Below are 24798 nucleotides of genomic sequence, written 5' to 3'. Positions count from 1 at the left end.
TGGCCTTTATCCCCCACTTCTGACTGCTTCTGATCAGTTTCAAAATCCAAGGGATCCAGCCCTGAATTCCTCCAAGTCAACAACCACAACCTTTGGTAGCTTCCATTCTTCCTTTCTGGTCAAGACTTTGTAACCAATTAAGGAGGACGGACGGGGGCTCAAAATTCAGACCAGCTTGGTTTTCGATCGATCCATCCATCAATGGTATTTCTCTGATCTCCTAATTATCACAATACTGAATGCTCTTTTTCAACACGTGTTTATTCAAAGGCAACCTCAAATCATTCTCTTCAACAGGATTATGGACATGCATGAGAACAAACTAGAGGGCCTTTGTAAAGCGCTTTGAGCTCTGTGGAAAAAAACACGTTGCCATCCCTGAGAGTTGAAAGTGACAGAAGTTGACGGTGAGATGCTAACCGCTCCATTCAGGTGTGGTTGAAAAGGTGTTTCTAAATAAATGGTGTGATACAAGAAGCGGTGTGCTCCAGTGGAAAGAGCAGGGGTCTGGGAGTCAGAGGACCTGGGTTCTAGTCCTTACTCTGCCATTTGCCTGCTGTGTGACCTTGGGCAAGTCACTTCACTTCTCTGTGTCTCAGTTTCCTCATCTGCAAAATGGGGATTCAATACCTGTTCTCCCTCCTGCTTAGACTATGAACCCCATGTGGGACCTGGTTATTATGTATCTACCAGTGCCCAGCGCTTAGAACAGTGCTTGGCACATAGTAAGCGCTTAACAAATACCATCATTATTATGACCCCTGTGTTAGTACAGTGCTTGGCACATAGTGAGCACTGAACTAATGCCACAGTTATTAGTAGCATTACAAAAGTAATAATAATAATAATATTGGTATTTGTTAAGCGCTTACTATGTGCAGAGCACTGTTCTAAGTGCTGGGGTAGATACAGGGTAATCAGGTTGTCCCACGTGAGGCTCACAGTTAATCCCCATTTTACAGATGAGGTAACTGAGGCACAGAGAAGTTAAGTGACTTGCCCACAGTCACACAGCTGACAAGTGGCAGAGACGGGAGTCGAACCCATGACCTCTGACTCCGAAGCCCAGGCTCTTCCCACTGAGCCACGCTGCTTCCCCAAAAGGTGTCACGATGTGTCGTGCAAAATATGTAAAGCAGCAATAGGACACGCTGCTAGCATCCAAAAACCTAGATTCCCTCCCTGGCCACCACATTAAAGGCAAAAGAAGTGAGGAGATAAGAAGAAGAGTGTGGGGGTCAGAGGAAAAGGACCACCTATCTTCCAGGAACGATACCTAGGGAAGGCTGAGTCTTGGTCTCCTCAAAAGAACAGCCTTGTTATCATTCCTGATTAGGGTAATATTTTCCTCCTAGGAAATTCAGGCTTCTCAGTGTCAGCGTTGGTCAGTTCATCCTGAGCTCACTCACTACTGAACTCTAGGGGAATTTTCCAGTGAGTTACCCAAGAAGAGACTCTGGCCTGGTTGTTCTGAGAAGCTGCAACACCAAGCCCCAAAGTACATTCATAGGCAAAATGACAGAGTGAGAGTGAGAACCTGACTTGCAATGGTGAATGTGTTGATCACACAGCTGTTCCTATGATATATTTTGATGTGCCGAGTTGGCGGACTCTGCCTGAGCATGGTGAGATGAGGATGAGGGCATAGACCCCCTTCTTTCTCCCTCACTCCCCTCTACGCCAACCGCTCCCCTGACCCAACCTCATGCCCAGCCCTTGCCACCTACATAGACATCCCCACCTTCCTCCATACTCCCCTTTCTCTCATCCTCCTCAAATTCTACACACACATGTGCACGCATCACACTTCCCCCTCCCCCTTTTCTTTAATGGTATTGGGTAAGGACTTACTAGAAGGAGCACGGTGCAGTGGATAGAGCATGGGCCTGGGAGTCAGAAGGTCATGGGTTCTAATCCTGGCTCTGCCACCTGTCTGCTATGTGACCTCGGGCAAGTCACTTTACTTCTCTGGGCCTTATTACCTCATCTGTAAAATGGAGATTGAGACTGAGAGCCCCACATGGGACAGGGACTGTGTCCAATCTGATTTGCTTGTATCCACCCCAGCGCTTAGTACAGTGCCTGGCACATAGTAAGCACTTAACAATACCATAATTATTATTAGTATTTACCAGGCACTGCCCTAAGCGCTGGGGGAGATACAAGCTAATCAGGTTGGACACAGTCCCATTATGGGCAGGGAACGTGTCTGCTAATTCTGTTGTAGTCTCCCAAGAGCTCAGCACAGTGCTCTGCACATAGTAAGTACTCAATAAATACCATTGATTGATTGATTGATGTCCCCCATGGGGCTCACAGTCTTAATTCCCATTTGACAGATAAGGGAACTGAGGCCCAGAAAAGTGAAGTGACTTGCCGAGGGTCACACAGCAGACAAGTGGCGGAGCCAGCATTAGAACCTAAGTCCTTCCGACTCCCAGGACCAGGATCTATCCCCTGTAAGCTGATTGTAGGCAGGGAATGGGCCTGCTCGTTGTTATAGTGTACTCACCTGAGTGCTTAGTACAGTGCTCTGTACACAGTAAGCGCTCAATAAATACATCTGCACAGATGTCCATACGTTGGACCCCACAGAAAACCCAGGAAAATAGCATCCCCATTTGAATTTTAGCTAGATAAAATCCAACAGACGTTGGCAGACAACAGACGTTTCCATTTGCCCCCCCCCGCCTTTTCTCTTCTGACTGAGCCTTTGGTAACATTCGCACCACATCAAAGCAGGCAGCACTGTGCCTTTAATTACATTTTGTCAGAAAAAAGAGAAATTCCCATCCGCCCTTCTCCATCCTTTAGACGATCTCAGAGGACTTCGCCAACTTCATATCTTCATTATTTTAATGGTATTTGTTAAGCTCTTACTATGTGTCGACCACTGTTCCTAAAGCTAGGGTAGGAATGAGTTCAAGTTGGATCCAGTCCTTGTCCTACATGAGGCTCACAGTCTAAGGAGGAGGGAGAACAGGGATTGAATCCCAACTGCACTAATGAGGAAGTGGAGGCCCAGAGAAGTGAATAATAATTGTGGGTTTTGTTAAGTGTTTACTACACGGAGGGCACTGTACTAAGCACTGGGGTGGATACAAGCAAATCGGGATGGACACAGTCCTTGTTCCACGTGGGGCTCACAGTCCCGATCCCCATTTTACAGATGAGGTAACTGAGGCCCAGAGAAGTGAAGTGACTTGGCCAAGGTTACACAGCAGGCAACTGGCAGAGCCGGGATTAGAACCCAGACTCCCAAGACCACCTCTTTCCACTAGGCCATGCTGCTCCCTGCCCTCAAGCACTTCACAATCTAGTTGGAGAGAAAGAACGCTTACTGGGCTTCACATGGGAATAGAGACCCAATTTCAAGAAGGTCCCATGATATTAAACTTAGAGGCAAATGATCCAGCAATGGCCACATGTGTCAATCTCAAGCCTGCACCACTTTGGGGCATTTAAAAAAACATTTAAAAAGCAGTATATGAAAGAGCCATTCAGCTGCTTATTTTCCTGGCTGAGCAGAAAATTTTAAAAAGTTCCCTGTGCACCATTTAGAGCTCTGCAGAGGGAAGGTTTTTTTATATAAATAGAAAAAATGAAATCGAAATGAGTAAGTAGATATTATGTGAGGAAAAAAAGAGCTGCCTCGAAGATTTGTAGAGGATGACAGGGACCAGAAAAATGGGCTTCTTTTCTCAGGGAATGTGATCACCAACTCTGTTGTACTGTACTCTCCTATGTGCTTAGTACAGTGCTCTGCACACAGTAAGCACGCAATAAATACCATTGATTGATCTATCAGCATAGGTCGGCTGGATGAGTGACCAGGTTACAGTTCCTGAAGCGGCACACATCATCATTTGCAGTCAATTTTTTGATGTTCAATCTGGTTAATTATCCTCTGTCAGTCGGGTCTCCTTCCTCCTAGAAGTCTATGTTATTTTAAGAAAAGGAGTGCTGATCCTTTAGTTCTTAGAAAAAGACGCGCCCGTGAGTTTATTGGTTTATGATTCATTTCATTCCTTGGGTTTTTCCCTCATTCAAATCTCTCCCCTTTGTTCACCTGGCAGTTTGCGTTGGCTTGTGTCCCCTACCAGAGTGCAAGCTCCTCAAGGGCAGGAACCGCACCCAATACAGCACTCTGCACAAAGTAGGTGCTCGATCAGTGTCGTTGATTGAGCACGACACGTACACAAGTCCCGATCCTCAATGTGGCCAGGGAACGTGTCTACCAACTCTGTTATAGCGTACTCTCCCAAATGCTCAATTCAGTGCTCTGCACACAGTCAGCGCTTAATAAATGCCATTCAATCAATCGATCGATCGTATGCATTGAGTGCTTACTGTGATCACTGTACTAAGAGCTTGGGAGAGGACAACAGAACAATAAACAGACCCATTTCCTTCCCCAAACGAGCTTACAGTCTAGAGGGGGAGACAGGCATTAATATAAACAAAATTACAGATATGTACGTAAGTGCTGTGGGGCTGGGGGGCAGGGGCGGGGATGAATGAAGGGAGCAAGTCAGGGTGACGCCTAAGGGAGAGGGAGGAGAGGAAAGGAGGGCTTAGTCAGGGAAGGCCTCTCGGAGGAGATGTGCCTTCAATAAGGCTTCGAAGGGGGAGAGAGTAGTGGTATGTCGGATCGATTGATCCTGTTTGAAGATCTTCATACTGGTAGGAGGAGAGGAGAGCGGGGAAGCAGCAAAACATAGCCTAAAAGGAAAAGTTGTCTGTACAACAAACCCTTGGCCAGTGGCCACAAGAATTGACTGGCGCAGAAAAGAAATCTGGGCACCCTTCCTGGACTAGGTGGCTGAAGGATGCACCAGAATAGGAGCCACTTGCCAAGCCACACAAGGTATAAAGTAACTCTCCCCGCTCCCTCCCTAAAAGTAAAACTAGCTTTTTTTAACCCTTCTTTGACTTGCATAGAATCAGAGACCTAATTCAGCATATGCCAGAGAGCAAGCCCTAGACTTGCAGCTATTCATTCAACATTCAGCTCAGAACTTTCAGGTCAAACACTGCAGGCTAATGTTTACAATGGAGGGAATCTGCTTCAGACAGAGGTTTGTAGAGTATGGAAATGGTCACTCCCCTCAACCTCTAGAGGGGCACTTCTTTGCATTATCTCAACATTCCATTACTTGCTTGAAATAATCTATAGCCCAGGGTCTGCCATTACTTCATAGACTTGAATTCCCAAGAGGAACTATCGGTTTCAGGGAAAAATCACACATATTTTCCTGGAGAGTCAACGATGGGAATTTGGGGGGGGGGGGGGCCTGGAGGGGGGAAGGGATGAGGCCAGGGGTCAGGGGTCTTTTCAACTGTTTCACAAAGGGGATTAAAATCTATATAGAGCAGAGATTGGCAGGATGAAATGAAAGACTCCAAAGGTTCCCACTGAGCTTGAGTTTTGTTAAGACTACATAGGCAAGGCCAGATGTCTTCAACACAAACTCATAAGTCACATTAAATAATTGATCATGGAAATTAGGCTGTGTCTTATTTATTAACAAGTCTAGAGTGGTTTGGGTAGCGGCTCTAGAAATTCACTTTGTGGTTCTTGAATGTATGTAACCCACCATCCAAATCTCTAGACTCTCCAGTTAGAAAAACGGAAAAGTAAATATCCGATTAAGCCATAAAAATCAAATACTCTTCCTATCAAGTTTTGCATCCTGAAAAACAATTAATTATAATTGCAAAGTGTTGAGTTAAATAGTCCTAAATCAATATGTTAATGGCACGACATTAGAACTGTGAAATAGGCCGACAATCAACTGCAAATAGGAAGGGCTACGAACTCCTGAATTCAGGATTCGCTTATGAATTCCGCTTCTATGTATCACTGCTACTATGAAATGGCCAGGGTACAGGCAGATTCATCACTGTTGGGGTATAAGCATCCAAGAGTGGTGGGTAATTTTCTGTAAGATTTGAACACGGGCCAGCGTTCAATTTAGAATAAGGAAAATTTGAAAAAAACGAGAGACACGGACTTACAAGAAAACCTAGATTCTGTTTCATTCCCCAAAGGGTGGTATGGTATTAATGTTCAGCGTTAATTAGGAAATAGTATGAAAGTTGATACTGCCAAATGGGAAGGATATTTGCATAAAAGGTTCATAGAATGAGGCAAAGAACTGTTACACTTAATTTTTTTAAATGTATATTAGACAAGCAATGATTGTATCTTTTTTTTTTAACTATGCCTTTACAGGGCTTATTTCAGAGGGTTTTATTACCTATTTCTAATGCAATAAGACACATTTGTTGCATATTTAATGTTTAGCTTTCCATTTGGAAATGCTAAAGGCATTGGGTTTTTTAAATGATGGTAATTAATTTGACATGTTCCAATCACCTGAATTTGTTTTTAATGCAATCATGACACGTTGACGCCAAGAAAACAATTTTGAACAAGTTCAGCTATTGTTTTCTGGGGGGAAGGGGAAGCGCGATCAAGGGTTCTCACCCTTCCCTCCCCCCACCCCCAACCCTAGGGGCCAATGAAATGTCACTCCTTCGGAGGTTTATATACCAGTCCCGTTATCCGGCAGGATCGAAAACAGAGCAAGGCTCCCATGAGTGCAAAAGTACCGAAGAGAAAAATCAGGCACCAGGCATTATTTCCAGTGTCTTGAGAACAAGTTCTGAAAGCTAGATGGGCTCTTTGAAATGCTACCCCTCCTCACTCTCCAGACAAGTGCTCTTCGTTTGTTGGTTGAAGGACCTGAGGCCAGAAGAGGTGGACTGACTGGGACAAGGTCATGCCAAACACCAGACAGGACCAAGAATAAAACTGTCAGGACTCCAGACTTCCAGGCCCCTCACTCACATGCACGTTCCCCCCCCTCCCCGCACCCCCCGCCCACCACACACACACACGCGCACACACACACATTCACGACTCTCTTCCAAGGCTTTCATCCCTCCTGCCCCTTCCTTGGTGTTTCCCTGAGTTTTCAACATTCCAAGGGAAGAAAATAATGGAAGGCAACAAGGGGCAAGTAACAACTTGGGAAATCAAGAAGCTCCTTCAGAGATGCAGCAAAATGCTGAAACGGGCAGTCACTTGGGGAGCTTCTCTCTCCCCATAAAAATCGACTGTCTGAGAGAATCTCTTACCAGGAAGCACTGAAGACAGCCAGAGACTGGACCTTTGATTTGTTTGTGCCTGTTTGTTTGTTTTTTAATTAAGCCCTGAAAAATTGACTAGAATGAAGAATTCCTGTACACCTCTCCTCTGCCAAAGTTTTCACCTCCAAAACATGAGGGCGGTGGGGGGGGGGGGAGGGGGGGATGAATGCCAATGAACTGCACAAAGGAACGGAAGAGACAAAATAATCTAAAGTGGCACTGGGTTACATAATTTTTCCTCCTGAAATCTAAAAAGGAAGCCAAGTTTTGACTCGGTCTTTGAATAACGAGTCTAGATATTTCAAAAACCAGACAGACTAGAAGAAAGAAGGCACCTTCCCTGCATCTTCCATCTCCTTCCTCTGAACCTGCTGTGACTGTTGTTAATCTGGACCTGCCAAACAGGTTCAGAACCGATGGTATTGGCATCGTTTTCCCATCTGACAGCCCCAAACCGAAAAAAACTCATCTGAGCAGAGTTTGGCTCGAATTCACTTTCCTCCTGAGACTTAGCAGGGTGTCACAGTGGTATGATAATCAGCGGCAGGGCAAGGAAAATGAAAATTGGAAGGACATTGTATTCACGTCCAGGGTCAGAACTCTCGGTCAATTAGTCTCAGAGAAGCAGAGCAGGTGAAATACTATATGCAAACACACTGCCACCTAGAAGACCTCTTCTCCAACCCCTCTCTTGGGATACGCTATCTCCCTTTACAAGGGAAAGACAAGAATAAGCATCCCCTGGTCACTTTCTTACGGGACCGAATAAACCTAGGTTTCAGCGATTAATCCAACAAGGAAGAACCCCCCACAAACGCATCAGAACAAAGGTGAGGACGCGACAGAGAGATCAATAGAGTCGCGATACGGCAACATAAAACAAGAAGTTGGAACCTGCAATTTTCCTGCTCTTTCCAAATCCCAAAAGCTGGAATTTTCTACCGGTACAATGATCTTGTAATTCCCCCACCCCCACCTCGGTACTACCCTGCTTTATCATCCAACCTATTCCCAGGAAATTGTACAATGGGCAATTAAGATTTATAATCTAAATGGTTTCGAAATTATATCTCTAGGAAGTCAAGCCTAAATTAAATCAGACCAGGCTTTTAAGCTTCCAACTATCACATTTTCCTTTTGAGCGAGTGCATTTCAACGCGCAGAACTTCTCGTCTTACAGATCATTTTCAAAATCATCTCTAGACTCAATCTCCTAGGCATTTTCTGATATATGGAAATGAAAAGAAAAATTGGTTACCTTCTAAATCCCAAGAAGGATATGAAGGGGGGGTGGGGTGGGGCGGGGGGGATTTTAACCTCCATTGTCAGGTTTCAGAGAATCAATCGTAAAGGGGGAAGATTTCTCTAAAGAATCACCATTAACTTCTCTAAAGAATTTCTCTAAAGAATGACCCTAACTTCTCCTTACCCATCACACACACACACACACACACACACACCAGACACACACAAACACACTATCTTAGAGAAGGCATCCTAAAGATGTCCCTTACCCAATTCATTTACATAGATCCATGAATATCCAATACACACACTGCATATGAAATACTTAACACATTGAAGGAACCCTCAGAGTAGAAAATGCAGCTGTGATTATATCCTCTACGGTTGGAAAAAAAAAATCACATCGCTCTGTCTCTGAATATCTGTTACTGACTAGAGGGGTCGACAGGTGATTGACAAGTGGGTCTCCTTCCCTGTCCATAATCTGCTGCTTCAGATGCTTCTCCCACTGTCGGCTTTAGCTATGTTTCAGTCACGGTGGGTTACCTGACCACCCGGAGGGGTTGGGGCGGGGGGAGACAGGCCAGGACGGTTGAGGGAGAGGAGCGAGTGGGAAGGGGAACGAGGGGAATGGGAAGGAAGGAAGGAAGGAAGGAAGGAAGGAAGGAAGGAAGGAAGGAAGGAAGGAAGGAAGGAAGGAAGGAAGGAAGGAAGGAAGGAAGGAAGGAAGGAAGGAAGGAAGGAAGGAAGGAAGGAAGGAAGGAAGGAAGGAAGGAAGGAAGGAAGGAAGGAAGGAAGGAAGGAAGGAAGGAAGGGGCTGGAGGGAAAGGGGAGAAGAGACGAGTGTAAGGAGAGAAAAGGATGAGGAAAGGGCGGAGGAAACAAGGGAAAGGGGACAGGGGAGAAGAGAGAAGTGGGAAACGGAGTGCAAGGGAGGGAGAGAAGGACTGGAGGGAAGGGGAAACAGAGGACAAGGTAAAGGAGTGAAAAGGAGGGAAGGGACGGAGCCAGGAAAGGGGGATGGGAACGGGGAGAAGGAAGAAAGGCAAAGAGGGGAAGGGGGAGAGAGGTAAAGGCGAGAAGGGGAAAGGGGAGACGGGAGTGAAGAAGGGAACGGAGCGCAGGGGAGAAAGGGACTGGAGAGAAGGGAGAGGAGAGGACACGGAAAAGGAGGAAAGGGATGGGGACGGGAAAAGAGGAGAGAGACAGGGAAGAAGGAAGGAAGGTAAAGAGGGGAAGGGGGATGGGGAGTGGGGAGAGACGAGTATAAGGGAGCAAAGGACCGGAGGGGACAGGGAGAGAGAGGTCAAGGGAAAAGAGTGAACAGGAGGAAAGGGATGGGGGACAGGGATGGGGGACGGGAACGAGGCAGAGGGGGAAAGGAAAGAAGGGGCAGAAGGGAAGGGGAAACGAGATTAAGGAGAAAGGGGGAAAGAGTATGAAAAAGGAAGGGGCTGAAGGGAAGGAGGAGAGAGGAGAGAAAATAAAGAAAAAGGGAGGAAAGGGGGAGAGGAAAGGAGACGGGACGGAGGCAAGAGGGGAGGCAGAGAGGGGAAAGGACGGGGCGGAAGAGATTAAAGAAGGGAAAGGAGTTTAAGGAAGGAAAGAACTGGAGGGAAGGGGGAAGGAGGGGAGAAGAGAAAGGCATGAAAAGCGGAGACGGGCTGGGGCAACGGGGGGAACGGGGGGAACGGGGGCAAGGCAAAGAGGAGAAGGGGAGAGGAGGGACAGGCTGGGAGCGGCTGGGACAGGCCGGGAGAGGCTGGGAGAAGCTGGGACAGGCCGGGAGAGCGGCCGCGCGGGAAAGGGGAGGGAGCGGCGCGGGGAACTCACATTTCGGTGATGTTCTCCAGGTCGGCGGTGCTGGGCTCCAGCCTGGGGAACGCCACCAAGCCCGGGGAGGCGTCGCCGCAGGCGATCCGGGTGGCGCTGCAGATGCAGGGCGCGGGGCAGGCCCGGACGCCCCTCCACAAGCCCAGGACGAGCAGCCCGCAAAAGCCCCAGAGCCGCGCCATGCCGGGCTCGGGGCCACGGCACCACCTCCTCCTCCTCCTCCACGGCAGCATCCCGGGCCACGGTAGAAGGCAGCCGGGATCCGCAAGCCCCCCCCCCCCCCGGCCCCTCGGCGCCGCCTGCTCGGCTCGGCTCGGCTCGGCCCCGGTTTCCCTGTCCGGCGCGACGGGGCGCCCCGAGGGCGCGGGCGAGGGCGAGGGCGAGGGCACCGGCGAGGGAGGGCACTGCTCAGAGCGGCGGGAGGGGCCGGGACATCGCCTGCCCGCTCACTGCGGGGGGCGCCGCCGCCGCATGGCGGGACCAAGCTGGGCCCGGGGGGCGGCGGCGGGGTCGGGGCGCTCCGGGCACGGGGAGGCGGCGGCCGGAGGAGCTGGACCCGCGGGACGAGCCGACCGGGACGATGCGCTCGCTGCACCTGGGGGGCTGCGGGGAGGGAAACAGAGCGGGATGGGATGAGATGAGATGAGATGAGATGAGAGACGGTCGGTGGGCCGCCCCGCTCGCCCCGCTCGCCCCTCCGACCGACCCGTCCCGAGGGCGAAGGACCACGGACGCGGACTCGTGGGCGCGGCGCGGGGCACCCCTCCCCCTGCCCGGGGACGGCGGGAGGGAAGGGGGGACACGGGCTGGGGGGGGGAGGAGGGGGACCCCCGGGGGCGGCGGAGGCGGGGGCTCCCTCCGGGCAGTCCCGGCTGGGCAGAGCCGAGTTCCAGAACCGCGGGCGGAGGCGACGGCGGGGCGGAGCGCCGGCTTCCCGCCGATGGCGCTGCCCCATCCCGGGCGAGGAGCCCCGCGCGACCCCGGGGCGGGTGGCTCCGGCCGGCCGGCCGGCCGAGCGGCCGGCCGCTCTACCTGGGGCTCTCGGGACCGGGCGGGGCGGGGCGGGGCGGGGCGGGGCGGGGGCAGCGCGGCCCGGCGGAGGCTGCAAGCAGCGGCCCCGCTCCGCTCCTCACCCGCAGGCGGCTCCCGCGGCGGCGGCTCCCGCGGCCCCGGTCCCGCTCAGCCCGGCCGGAGGCTCCCGCGGCCGAGCGAGGGCGCCTCCCGCTCCAGCCCAGTGCCAGCCAACGCCGCTCCGGCTTCGGCTCCTGCTCTTGCTCCTGCTGGCAAAGTGACGTGACGGCTGACGCAGAGCAGGGGCAGAAACTCCAGAAAATTAGTCTGAAATAAATAATGATAATAATCCCAAAAAATCACACACAGAGACACGCACACAAACATGCCACACAACACAACACCCTGAAGACAAAAGCAACCCGAGGGGGAGGGGAGCCCGGGGGAGGTGGGGTAGGGGAGGATCTGCCCGGGGCCGGATACCAATAGGCGCCGAGCGGGGATCGCATGCGAGCCCTCACACACGCGCGCACACAGTTGTGTATAGGTGTGTGTGTGTGTGTATGCATGCGTATGCCGGGGTCTGGGCGCGTCTGTGTGCATGCACGGAGAGAGAGATACCGTGACAGACTCTCCCGCAGCTACCGAGTCCCCTTATCGCCACCCCTTTTCGGCGGCAGCGACTCTTCCCTTTTATAATAGTAACCCCCTCCCCCTCCCCCCCAAACACGCACACGCACATACGCGCGCACACACACACACATACACCCCTCGCCCGCCGCTTCAAACGGAGACGGAGAGAGCGCTCGTCTAAAACATGCAAACGTGATCTGCATCGGAAACGGAGCATCACCGCCCCGTGGCGGGACCGCCGGCGGGCTCGCCTAGTCTGCGGCCCCTCGGTCAGTCTCTCTGGGCTCCCTTGGGGCTTTAGCCATCGAGACCTCTCCCGGCCCCGCGGGGGCACTTTTTTCCTCTACCCGACTCGTTTCGGAGGGGAGGGAGGGGAGGCGGAGGACGGGGGGGTTGGGGGCGGGAGGCGAGACGGGTGACGGCCCATCCCGGGAGGGGAACGCAGCTCGCTGGCTTCCTGCAGCCTCTGCAGCAACTTGGGACGCTTCGATGCCCGGGCCGCGAGAGAGTCTTGTTTTAGAGGACGGGGAACCGGCACGGGCGGGATTTAGCCTGGAAACAACTCTGAGGTCCAGGGCCGGTAACTTAAGGGGCTTTTCACGCGCGTCGCCTGGTGCCCTCGCACACCGAAATCTCCGCGCGCGGTCTCCCCAGAGGAGGAAACGAGAGCGCGGGGAGGGACGTGATTCTGCCGAGAGAAACGGGTTCCTTTGGACTCGCGTAATAAAAACGGAATGGTCTGAAGAGCGCAGGTGCTGATGAATGAGTGACACGACCATGCCTTGTCTGGGAATTTGTCTTTGCATGTGTGGTTCTTCTTGGAGGGGGTGGGGGGTGCGTGGGGGGGGGGGGGAGGGGTGTCTTTTTTTTTCGCTTTTCCGCAGTCATTTAAAAGGAGCAGGAAATTCCACCGCAGTGCCTGCGACTCCGGAGAGCGCTAGTGCCCCCGCGTGGGAACCGTCCTCTCCGCACTTGCCAGGTCCTGAACCGCCGCGGCCGCCGCCGCGATCGCTCCAGATGTGTGACCTGCGGTGCGGAGCCGGGCGGCGGGCCGCTGGGTCCTCTCTCCCGGGCCTCGCCTTCGCCTTGCCCTCCCTCTCTCCCCAGGACTTTCCTCGCCGCCGCCGTCGCCCCGCCCTACTCCCCCACAGTGGCCACGGGGCAGTTCTTTGGGGGGACGGAAGGGGAAAAGGGCGATCGACGGGCGAGCTCCCGTCGGCCCCAGCCCGGTTTGGCTCCGGCCGTCATTGGCCGTCGATCTGCCCGGAGGAGGAGAGGCCTCCGAGAGCCCGGAGGGAATCCAAGAACTCTCCCGTGCTCCCTGGGAACCGAGAGGGGAGCGATCCCATAAGACTTTCCGAAATACTCTCCTCTGGGCGTTCCCCTGGGCCCGAAAAAGCCCCGTCCTCCTGGCCACCCCTGCATTCGCCCGACTCGGCGTAGCGGGGCCGCGACCCTAGAGGGAGTTTGGGCCGCTCTAGAGAGGCGCGACCGCCGAGCCCCCGACTCGGACCAAGCATTTGTCCGTATCCCCCCCGCCCCCCGCAACTCCCTCGGCATCTCCACCGGCTCAGTTACCGACGGTGGCTCTCCTCTCGCCCCCCCTGGGTTTTTTTTTTCCCCAAGTGCCTCCCTCCCGCGGGCTCGGTGAGGTCGTTACGATGCTCATCGCTCCGTTTTACAGCTGAGAAAACCGAGGGCGAACGATTCGTTCAAGGTCACCCGGCCCGAGGTCTCCGGGGCCCTTCTCGCCTGAGCGCTTGGAGCCCGTCGGGGTGCAACGCGGAAAAATCGGTTCGCGGGGAGGGGCCGCCGAGGGCTTCTTCAGTCCTAGCACCTCCTTCCGGCTGCCGTCGACCTTCTAATAATAACGATGATAATGACGATGGTATTCGCTGAGCGCTTACTAATTGCCAATCACTGTTCTAAGCAGCTGGGGTAGCTACAAGGTCATCAGGTTGTCCCACGTGGGGCTCCCAGTCTTCATTTTCCAGATGAGGGAACTGAGGCCCAGAGAAGCGAAGCGACTTGCCCAAGGTCACCCAGCAGGCGAGTGGCAGAGCCGGCATTAGAACCCGGGCTCTTGCCACTGAGCCACGCTGCTTCTCTAAGAGATGATTCCCCCTTGGGCTCCACTCCAACTGCTTCTTGGCAGCGGAGAAGGGAAAGAAGAGGAAGCGACCGGAGCGTTCCCATTGGTCCATCCCACCCCACTCCGCCAAGCGCCCGGCCAGGCCGGGCCTGGGATAAAGAAGGACTGAAGTGTAAAAGTCGCTTTTCTAGGAAAGAATGAGCCGGTGCCCCTTCGAGCCCTAGGGTCCCCGTTCTCCCGGGCAAGTGGGAAACGGCCTCCGAGGTTTCAGTATTTCCTCCGCCGCTTTGGCTCCGCTCTGCTTCCGACTTTCCACTCTCTCTGGGCTGTTCCTCTGCTCCACTTTCTCTCTCTCCTTCTCCCCCCAGTGTCACCGTCTTTCCTCTCTTAGTTTCTCCCTGCCCCTCTCCTCTCCTTCCTGGCTTTCCTGCGGTTCCTCTCCTCGTCTCGCCTCTCTCCATCGTTCGTCTCCTCCTCTCCGCGCCCTCGCCCCCCGCACCATTCTCGCTCCCGGTCCTTCCCCTCCCCGAAAAGTGGGGTGGTGTGGAACGAAGGGGGCGTCGATGTTCCGTTACTGAGCGTTTAGGTGAGCTCGAGAAGCACCCCTCGCCCGCCCCCGTTATTCCCACGCCCCTCTCCCCGTGTTCGCGGGGAGTCGGGATCTGTTCTAGCTGTTTCCTTCGCCTCCCACCGGGGACATCGGGGCCGCAGGCGAAGCGAGCAGCACCCTCACGGCGGGAAACGGAACCCAGGCGTCCCCTCCTCCCACCCCGCTCCCCATCCGTCTGAATCCTCCCTTCACAGATTCCTTCAACGGTGCGTGCACGGGCAGGACGCACAGACGGCATTTCTAGGATTCCCAGAATAATGTGGTCGCTATTTCAAGGGCTGCAGAATACGTCAGGGACGGCATTCCATTTCTTCCCCAAACACCTCTGGGAGGGTAGGGGACGTGGCGGGATGGGCAGGACTCTCGGCCGACCCAAGGTCCTATCTGGAGGGAACACGGTCCCTAAAACTCCAGCCAACGTTCCCGATCACCTTTTCTTCTGCCTTTTAAAGTTTCTTTCGGCGTCCCTCGACATCTTCCCAGCCCACCACGTTCTTTAGTGAACTCCTTCCCCGGCAAAGCCTCGGGGTTTATCCCAGATGGCTGAACTTTCGGGCAACTTCGCGAAAGCAGGAATGTAGTGGCTCTGATAATGATATTATTTGTTAAGCGCTTACTACGTGCCAAGCTCTGGTCTCGGCGCTGGGATAGACGCAAGGTCATCAGGTTGTCCCAAGTGGGGCTCGAAGTCTTCATTCCCACTTTACAGATGAGGTCACTGAGGCACCGAGAAGTTAAGTGGCTTGCCCAAGGTCACACAGCAGACAGACGGCAGAGCAGGGATTAGAACCCACGTCCTCTGACTCCCAAACCCGTGGAAGAAACAAACTACCGTACATTTCAGAGTGCATTCCTAAATCACCTCTTTCAGAGCCCATCACCGTACAGGAAAGGGGGCCGAACAATCCTTTGACGAGAACTGACTCATTAGAGGCGAATATTCTCACCAAGTATCGAGCACCCTTTCTGGGATTTAAATGCTTGATTACCCGCAGTTTTCAAGGACCCTTTGACCTGATCAGCTTTATCCGCCTCCTCCTTCCCACTCCTTTCTGGCTGATCCTGGTTCACTCCAAGTGGCGGGGACCCTATCCAAACTGGGGTTTTGTAGAATAATGAATGGAGTTGGCTCTCTCTCCTTGTTAAGTGGTAATGATGAGGGGGAAATAGGAAGCATTCATTCCCGTGATTCTGTCTTCCCTACTGGACAGCGGCCGTCCCTTCTGGTGGGTGTGAGCCACTCTTGAAGACCACCTGAAACCAGTTCTTTTGGCAACTTTTCCCATGAGCGAGAGAGTGAGCGCACTAGGTTGACCCAAGCTGGGGGGTTTCCTCCAGCCCCAAAACGCCCCTTTTTTTTTCATGTGGACAGTGGGTGCAAAAAGAAGGAGCAGAGCTGGGAGAGGTAGACAAGGTTGGAAGAGGAGCAGCGTGGCTTAGTGGAAAGTCAGAGGTCTTGGCTTGGGAGTCAGAGGGCGTGGGTTCTAATCCCTTCTCCGCCACTTTTCAACTGTGTGGCTTTGGGCCAGTGACCTCACTTCTCGGGGCCTCAGTTACCTCGTCTGGAAAATGGGGATTAAAACTGCGAGCCCCACGTGGGACAACCTGATCACCCTGTATCTACCCCAGCGCTTAGTACAGTGCTCTGCACACAGTAAGCGCTCAATATATACGATTGAATGAACGAAGAGGTAGGCAGGTCAGAGAGACCGGTGCTGATCTCTTCCCAGCACCCGCTTTGGAAACTGAACCCTGCTCAGAACCTCTCGAGTTCTGTTGAAGACCGAGACGAGGGAGGTTGGGCTGGGGAGGGATCAAGCTCAAACAGCTGTGCGAGAGACAGCAATTGGTTTCCCCCTGAAACTCGTGGGACCAACGCCCCTCTTCATCCCCCCAAACCAATCAATGGCATATTGACTGAGCCCCTATTGAGTGCAAAGCACAGCACGAAGCGCTTGGGAGAGTGCAACAGAAAGAAGCCAGTCACACATTCCCTGCCCTCAGTTTAATGGTGGGTGGGGAGAGAAGATCGACAAAAAGTATTTGCAGACAGTGGGAGCAGAAGGAAGAACGAGGATATGACGGAGAGGAGGAAAACTATGTCAGGCTGAAACAGCTGAATGTGCAAATAAATATACATACATGCACAAGAGCGCTGAGAATAGAAATAAATTGCGTAAGTGCTAAGGACGGCTGTTGGGCTGACGCGACTAGGGTATTGTGAGTTAATCGGGGGAGGCTTCCATGGAGTTGGACGGCTGCCCTTTTTGCTTTGTTTGCCTGGTGATGGGCGGGACGCGGCGATGGGAGCGACGAGGGAACGGCTGCAAGAGAAATGTGGATAAAGCGACATCTATGCGGGACTCTCGGTGTCTTTGCACCTGTGCCCCCGGTCTTGGCGGCCTGCATCTGCGCTTCGCTTCCGAGTGGCACGGGCAAAAAAGAAAAAAAAAAAGCAAACCCCAAACAAACAAAACCCTTAAACCCGCCGTGCGTTGGTTTAGGTCGGTATTTCTGCGGCCGTTTTTAGTCTCACTTACAGACGGGGCAAACTCTGAGCTGGTCTAGGGATGCGCCCGTGGATGGGGCCGGAGCCCCGACCGACTCCACGTCTGCTTTATCATCGTCTCTGGGTCTCAAATAGTTAGTTACGGGGGCTTCGTCACCTCGGCACCCGTCCGGATGGCTGCTGCTGGTTTCCCTTATTAATGACTGCTCTTCTGCGAGCCGCTAGCTGGGGGAGCCCTTTCAGAGCCACCTTCCGTCTCGTCTCCTGCCTTTTATCTTTCACCACAGGCAGCGAACCTCCTTGACCGCGTCCTTTCCTTCTTCTGGGGATCGTGTTTGTCCTCTATGGCAGACACATCAAAACTAGGGTAAGAGGCTCAGCTGAGGAAAACACACCTCCTGACTCAGTTTTATTTTGTCGAGCTTGGCGATTCAAGAGTCCTCTTCCCTTCCCTCCCTCCCCCAGACACACACACCAGAGTCTCTCTACACGGGGAGGGTTCTGCTCCCAGCCAGAAAATGCGCCATCTCCATCCCCCTCCCCATTGCCTTCTGCTGTGGCCTGAGCTCGGGAGAGGACCTCGAAAACCACACGTTTCTGGCCCAGATGCAAAAGGAGCCAGACTTCTAGAAAATCTCCTGTTTATCCCATTCTTTGCATTTATTTTGTGATCTTTTCTTCTCCGTTTCCTCCCCCCCCCCCCCCCGCCCCCCCGCCCACTTGATTACAGTTTATTTTTCGATACCTCCGAACGACACGCAGTTTAGTTTCCATTCTGTTTCAAATCACTTTTCCAGTCGTGCATCGAGGAAAGCAGAACAGAGACTGCCACCTTGTGCTCAAGGAAGTTAACATGGTCGCCTTTTAAATTCTCTATCGGAGAACACGTGAGTTTGTTTAGGAAAGGAAGATTTGGGGAGGGGACAGCTGACGGCAGCGACCTGGCTCTTCCGAAATTTAGCTTAAAAGCTTTAACCTTTTCTGTCGTTCGTCCCTCTTGACCTCTGCTTTTTCAGTTCCTATGAGTCACCAGATTTTTGCCCAAGACCCAACCTACAGCTGCGTCTTTCGGATCTTTCCCCGGTGTGAATTGGGGACAGGTCTTCAAAAGAAGAACAACAAACCAGGCTGCCGCGGAGCCAGTGACTCAGTTCTGATTCCTCCCTCCCAAAGAGACAGAAGCCCATGTGGACTGGGGTTCCGAAATATTATCTAGTTTTAATTTGCGGACTCTCTTCGTGGGGTTCTAGGATAGGAAGGGACCTTTCTCAAATAATAATAATAATTAATAATATGGTATTTGTTAAGCGCTTACTAGGTGCCAAGCAGTGTTCTAAGCGCTGGGATAGATACGAGGTAATCAGGTTGTCCCACTTGGGACTCATAGTCTTAATCCCCATTTGACAGATGAGGTAAAGAGGCACAGAGAAGTTAAGTGGCTTTCCCACGGCCACACAGCAGACAAGTGGTGGAGTTAGGATTAGAACCCATGACCGAATTATCTTTGGAGGGGTCAGCAACCCTCTCAAATCTGCCCCCCCCCCCCCGCACATACCCACAGTCTAGTGGAAAGAACCTGGAAATCCAAGGACCTGTTTTCGAATCCAGGCTCTGTCACTTGTCTGCTATGTGACCTTAGACAAGTCACTCCACTTCTCTGGGCCTCAGTTACCTCACCTGGAAAATGGGGATTCAATCCCTGTACTCCCTCCTGGTTCGACTGTGAGCCCCACATGGGACACGGCCCGTGATCGACCTAACTCGTATCTATCTGCCTGCTTAGAACAGTGTTTGGCAGATAGTGAGTGCTTAACAAATACCATAATGATTGAAATGTAATAGTCTGGAGACCTGGGTTCAAATGCCGACTATGCTGCTTGCGGACCTTGTATGACCTTGGACAAGTCACTTAAGGTCTCTGTGCCTCAGTTTCCTCATCTGTAAAATGGAAAGAATGGGGGTTAAAATATGTGTTCTCCCTCCCTCTTATACTGTGAGCCCAGTGTGGGATACGGACTGTGTCTGATCTGTTTATATTGTCTCTACCTCCAGTTCTACGTGCTTAATAAATGGTATTATTATTACTGTTGTTAATATTATTATTTGCTAGGGGGTGGTGTGAATGATCATCCTGAGGCTCATTTTCTGTAGGCTGGTTTGTGAATCTGTCCCCTGCCTCGGCCTGGCACCCAATGCCAAAATGACTCTGTGCCAGACCGTTGGCCCTTCCTCTACCTGAATTTTCTTGACTGCCAGATGGCGGGCAGGGAATGTCACCGCTTTTGGTTGTGTTGCACTTTCCCAAGTGCTTAACACAGGGTTCTGCCCAGAGTAAGTGCTCAATAAATACGATTGATTGACTGAATGAATGAATGACTGAATCAGAAAGACAGTCGAAGACCTGAGACGAGGTTCAGTGTCCCACAGAGAAAAGAGCACTGATTCCAAATATCACACATCAGTCAACTAACACTTTCCTCCTCGCTTTCAACCCCAGTGGAAAGAGTCCGCGGCCTGGGTGTCAGAGGACCTGGGTTCTAATCCTGGCTCTGCCACTTGTCTGCTGTGTGACCTGGGGCAAGTCACTTCACTTCTCTGTGCCTCAGTTCCTTCATCTGCACAATGGGGATTTAATACCTGTTCTCCCTCCTACTTCGACTGTTAGCCCCATGTGGGACCTGATGATTTTATATCTATCCCAGCACTTAGTGCAGTGTTTAGCACCCAGCAAGTGCTTAACAATACCGCAATTATTATTATTATTATTATTTCATCAGTTGAGCATTCAGCGCTATTTATGGGGCACTTACTGGGTGCAGAGCACTCTACTAAGCGCTGGGGAGAGTACAACATAATAGAGTTGATAGACACAATCCCTGCCCTCAAGGAGCTTACAGTCTAGAGGGAGGAGTTTACAATCTAGCGGCATATGTCTTACTGATGTAAGGACCAGGAATAAGTGGCAGGAGTCAAGCTGGGATGCAAGAATCACCAGGTCTTGGCTGGGAGTAGAGTCACTTGTTCCTCTTCCCACCCGAAACCCCAGTTAAATCTTGAGGGAAATTAAAGTCTAGGCATGGCTTCAGACGGAGATCCGGAGGTGGAGCCGAGCCAGCTAAGTTTCAAGCAAATATAAAGATTTGATGTGGATACAGTATTTATAGGACTTTCCATCAAAACACTGGTCCTCCCTGAAAGGGGCCAGGCATTTTAGGGGGAAGAAAAGAACCCAGGAGGCACTTCTGTCCCTAGACATAATAATACTAGTAATTGTGGTATTTGGTATGCGCTTACTAGATACCAAGCATTGTTCCAAGCGCTAGGGTAGATACCAGATAATCAGGTTGGACACAGTCCCTGTCCCGTATGGAGCTCACAGTCTTAATCCTCATTTTACAGAGGAGGTCACTGAGGCACAGAGAAGTTAATGACTTGCCCAAGGTCACACAGCAGACGTGGAAAAGGAAAATGAATGTGAGGCACCAGAAGCAGCATGGCCTATCAGCAAGAGCACAGGACTGGGAGTCAGGAGACCTAATCCCGGGTCCTCTACTTATCTGCTGTGTGACCTTGGGCAAGTTGCTTAACTTTTCTGTGCTTCAGTTTCCTCATTGGCAAAAGGTGTATTCAATACCTGTTCTCCCTCTCACTTAGACTGTGAGCCCCTGTGAGACACAGGGACTGTGTCTGATTGCAGTGTATCTACCCCAGTGTTTGACACCCAGAAAGCATTTGTCAAATACTTTTCAAAGTACTGGGAGTCAGAAAGACTTGGATTCTAATTCTGGCTCCTCAACATGTCTGCTGACTGTGTGACCTTGGGCAAGTCATTTCACTTCTCTGTGCCTCAATTACCTCATCTGTAAAATGGGGATTAAGATTGTGAGCCCTATGTGGGACAGGACCCCTGTCCAACCTGATTAGTACAGTGCCTGACACAGAGTAAGCACTTAACAAATACCATAAAAATACCACAGTGCTTAGCACATAATAAGCACTTAACCAGTACAATCACTGTTACAGCCGCAGAAATTCCCTGCAGAGGCAGGGCTAAAACGACAACCAAGCATGGGCTGGAAATCCTGAATTCAATCCTGTCTGATTGGCAGACTGTAGCTCAGCCTTCTTCAACCCCCATTCCTGTCCCCCACTGGCTTCAGGGCAACCCCCAGGGACTGAGCAAAGTGATGGTGGTGAAGACCTACCCCCTCCCACCCCAACCAGCAGCAGCAGCAGCAGCTGTCAATCAATAGATCATCAGGCCAATCCAGAGGCTTGGAGGAAAGCACAATCTCAACCCAAAAAAGCAAAATTCCCTCTATCTTTAACTGTGAGGATGGGGATCCAGGAGGACGATCACCAGGCAGTTCTTCCCCTGCTCTATTACCACAGTCAGAGAGAGATTCCCCTCGGTTCTGCCATAACAGGTATTTTCACTTCACATTTTGGCTAGGACGCTGCTGGGGAATTAGGGAATGTTCATCTGTCAACAAGAGCCCGTTTGGATATAGCATGAGGTGGCATCGGAAGAGAGTCTGTGTGCCACATGTGTGGTATTGGATACACTGAGTGCTACTATTTGAGTTTTGCTACAGTGGGTTTCTGTGTTCCAGAGCAACTGGGTGTCCTGGGCTGGATGGACCAGCTAGGGTAATAATAATAATTGTGGCATTTGTCACACCACAATTGCCAGGCACTGTATTAAGCGCTGGGGTGGATACAAGCAAATCGGGTTGGACACAGTCCCTGTCCCATATGGGGCTCACAGGCTCGATCCCCTTTTTACAGATGAGGGAACTGAGGTGCAGAGAAGTGAAGTGACTTGCCTAAGGTCACACAGCAGACAAGTGGCTGTGCCGGGATTAGACCCCACGACCCCCTGGCTCCCAGACCCGTGCTCTATCCAGACAGTCTCAGGTTCAGCCTGCATAGCCTCAACTTACTGCTTTCCATTTCTTCCATGTTGAACTGTATCAAAAAGTGCCAGGATCAAAACCCTCAAATGGTGAGCTAGTTAATGAGTCAGATATCATTAGGGTCATTAAGCAACACCTGGATTCTGTAATAGTATTACTTCCTAGCTAGCTAGATTGGCCCTGTGCTGACACAGAATTGTGACCCTCTTTGGCGGGCTCGAAGATTGAAAATTACTATGACAACTTCTACAGAATCATCACCAAATGCTGTGCCAGCTGTTTCCCTTGACATTTACACTGAGCTGTCCTCAATAATTACATGTAGCCTGTGAACAAAATGGTTATATGTTTTTCTTGGTGTACTTTGAGTGCTGAACATTTCAGTTTTCTGGGTTGTGTCTAGATTGCTTTGTAGGTGTTTTATATATGTTTAAGTATTTATAATTTGTCTTATACTGGTCTATTAGACCGTAAGCTCCTCAAGGGCTAGGATTCAGTCTTAGTTTTCCTTTGTGCATCCCCTCAGTGCATATTCATTCATTCAATCGTGTTTATTTAGTGCTTACTGTGTGCAGAGCACTGTACTAAGCACTTGGGAGAGTACAATACAGTCATATTAATACAATGTTATGCGAACAGTGGGAGTCAAATAGATTGTTGACTGACTGTGACTCTTTCGAGATTGACTGACTGGTCCTAGGCTATTTCTAGACTGACTGTGAGCTAGTTTGGGACAGGGAATGTGTCTGTTTACTGTTATATTGTCCTCTCCCAAGTGCTTAGTACAATGCTCTGCACATGATAAGCACCCAATAAATACCACTGACTGACTGACTGACTGTGTCTAGACTGACTTTCCTCCACAATGTCCTTTTACAAACCCAATCTCCCCAGATCCCTACAGGAGATTCCTTCATCTCCTACAAGTCCACGTGGTTCCGTCTGGGTGTGAAGAGAAGATGAGACTTCATTCATTCATTCAATCGTATTTATTGAGCACTATTGTGAGCAGATCACTGCACTAAGCGCTTGGAAAGTACAATTCGGCAACAGAGACCATCCCTACCCAACAACAGGCTCATAGTCTAGAAGAGAGATCCAGCACCAACCCACCCCAGCTACAGTCCTTCCAGCCTTCTCCCCTCCAGCCTAGCCCAACTCACAGGGTCAATGCATCTCTTTCCTTTCAGAGAGCCGGAGGATCCTAGTTCTAATCCCAAATACACCACTTGTCAGCTGCGTGACCTTGGGCAAGTCATTTAACTTCTCTGTGTCAGTTACCTCCTCTGTAAAATGGGGATTCCCCATGTGGGAAGTGGACTGGATCCAGCCTGATGATCTTGTATCTAATTAATAATAATAATGTTGGTATTTGTTCAGTGCTTACTATGTGCCGAGCATTGTTCTAAGCGCTGGGGTAGATACAGGGTCATCAGGTTGTCCCACGTGAGGCGCAGTCTTAATCTCCATTTTACAGATGAGGTAACTGAGGCACCGAGAAGTTCAGTGACTTGCCCAAAGTCACACAGCTGACAGGTGGCGGAGCTGGGGTTAGAACCCATGACCTCTGACTCCTAAACCCGTGCTCTTTCCACTGAGCCACGTTGCTTCTCTGCACCAGCACTTAATACAGTGCCTGGCACATAGTAAGTGCTTAACAAATACCATTAAAAAAATAAAGTTAGGATCCATTGTAGACCAGACTCTAAACAATGTGTCACAGGAGAGGATAGTTGTGAAAAAACAGCAGCAGATTAGCCTAGAGTGCTCTTCTAGGGCAGAGGCTTTGGGGAGATTGGAAGACCCAGAAGCAGATTTTGAAACAGCGACGGGCAATGTTACGGCACGCACATTAGTGTGGCAAAGGTTGATATTTTACAAATCCGTGTGTGAAATGCAGTGTCAGTGTTGCATAATAATAATATTAATTATGGTATGTGTTAAGGGTTTACTATGCAACAAGCTCTGTACTAAGCACTGAGATAGAATAAAATCAGACTAGACCCAATCCCTGCCCCACATGGAGTTCACAGACGCCTTTTCAGCCATATGGCTAGGATAGTAGACATAAGTGTTTTTGAGAGAGATATTGATACTTCATTTGGTTGGACATTATTAAAATCTTATGTCTTTAGGAGGTCATGCTTAATCTCATGATCAAGTGATTCATCCTTAAAACAACACACGCCCTGAGTTTTTAGGGTTTTGGAACATGAGCCTGGTGCAATATCTTTCTCTTTAAGGCTCCACCATAGTAATGACCCTAACAGAAAGAGTGTGACTGGACACCGTAACTAGAAAACACTGATTCTTGGCCCTCAGTTGGGGGAAAACACGCTAAAAAACCAATTTTTTTCCTTTCAAATATGTTTCTGATTACCCCTTAGAAACATAAAACTAGAATCTGGTTTCAAAATAAATATCTCCTTTCCAAATTTTCCAACTTGATTTTTAACAGTTGTGAAAAACTGCTTCATGGCCATCCTAAAGGTTTTGAGTTCATGGGCATTCATGAGATGATATCACTCCCATAATGTGCTGGACCAGGAGGGAAAGTTCACAGATATCTTTTTACAGAATCACCAGCTCATTCAAGTCAGTTTCCATGGATTGACAGCAGACTCCCAAGCAGAGATAAGACAGGGTTGTAGATGGATCTATTCCATAACATCAGAGATCTCTGCTTCTCCTCTCGCATTCTATTAGATGTAAGTTCATAGATTACTAAACATTTTCCATCTCACAGGAATGTTGGAAGGAGAAGTGGGCCAATGAGTTAATTCAAACAATCAAG

At 50.8% G+C, this 24798-nt stretch overlaps 1 protein-coding gene and 1 long non-coding RNA gene across 8 annotated transcripts in view; both read right to left on the bottom strand.

The window, feature by feature from the left end:
• Nucleotides 1–10504, bottom strand: part of NTRK2 (neurotrophic receptor tyrosine kinase 2) — a 356778-nt gene extending 346274 nt beyond the window's left edge. For 3 of the 7 annotated variants that reach the window (XM_029055016.2, XM_029055015.2, XM_029055017.2), the window contains exon 1: nt 10234–10501. In XM_029055016.2, coding sequence (XP_028910849.1) covers nt 10234–10466 — 233 coding nt within the window. In that variant the 5' untranslated portion in view covers nt 10467–10501. Of the gene's footprint in view, nt 1–10233 lie in introns of all 7 variants that reach the window. The other 4 variants (XM_029055018.2, XM_029055019.2, XM_029055020.2 and 1 more) reach the window with 3 other exon arrangements.
• Nucleotides 10505–10509: 5 nt separating this feature from the next.
• Nucleotides 10510–11925, bottom strand: LOC114807978. Its single transcript, XR_003755976.1, has 3 exons — nt 11866–11925; nt 11367–11571; nt 10510–10836 (listed from the first exon to the last, which is right to left on the bottom strand). It is a non-coding gene; the product is annotated as an uncharacterized LOC114807978 (long non-coding RNA).
• Between the last annotated feature and the right edge of the window lie 12873 nt (nt 11926–24798).

The sequence above is a fragment of the Ornithorhynchus anatinus genome, chromosome X5 (assembly GCF_004115215.2).
Source record: "Ornithorhynchus anatinus isolate Pmale09 chromosome X5, mOrnAna1.pri.v4, whole genome shotgun sequence".
NCBI lineage: Eukaryota > Metazoa > Chordata > Mammalia > Monotremata > Ornithorhynchidae > Ornithorhynchus > Ornithorhynchus anatinus.
Note: the sequence above shows the minus strand (reverse complement) of the source record. Positions and strands in the feature narration are given on the sequence as shown.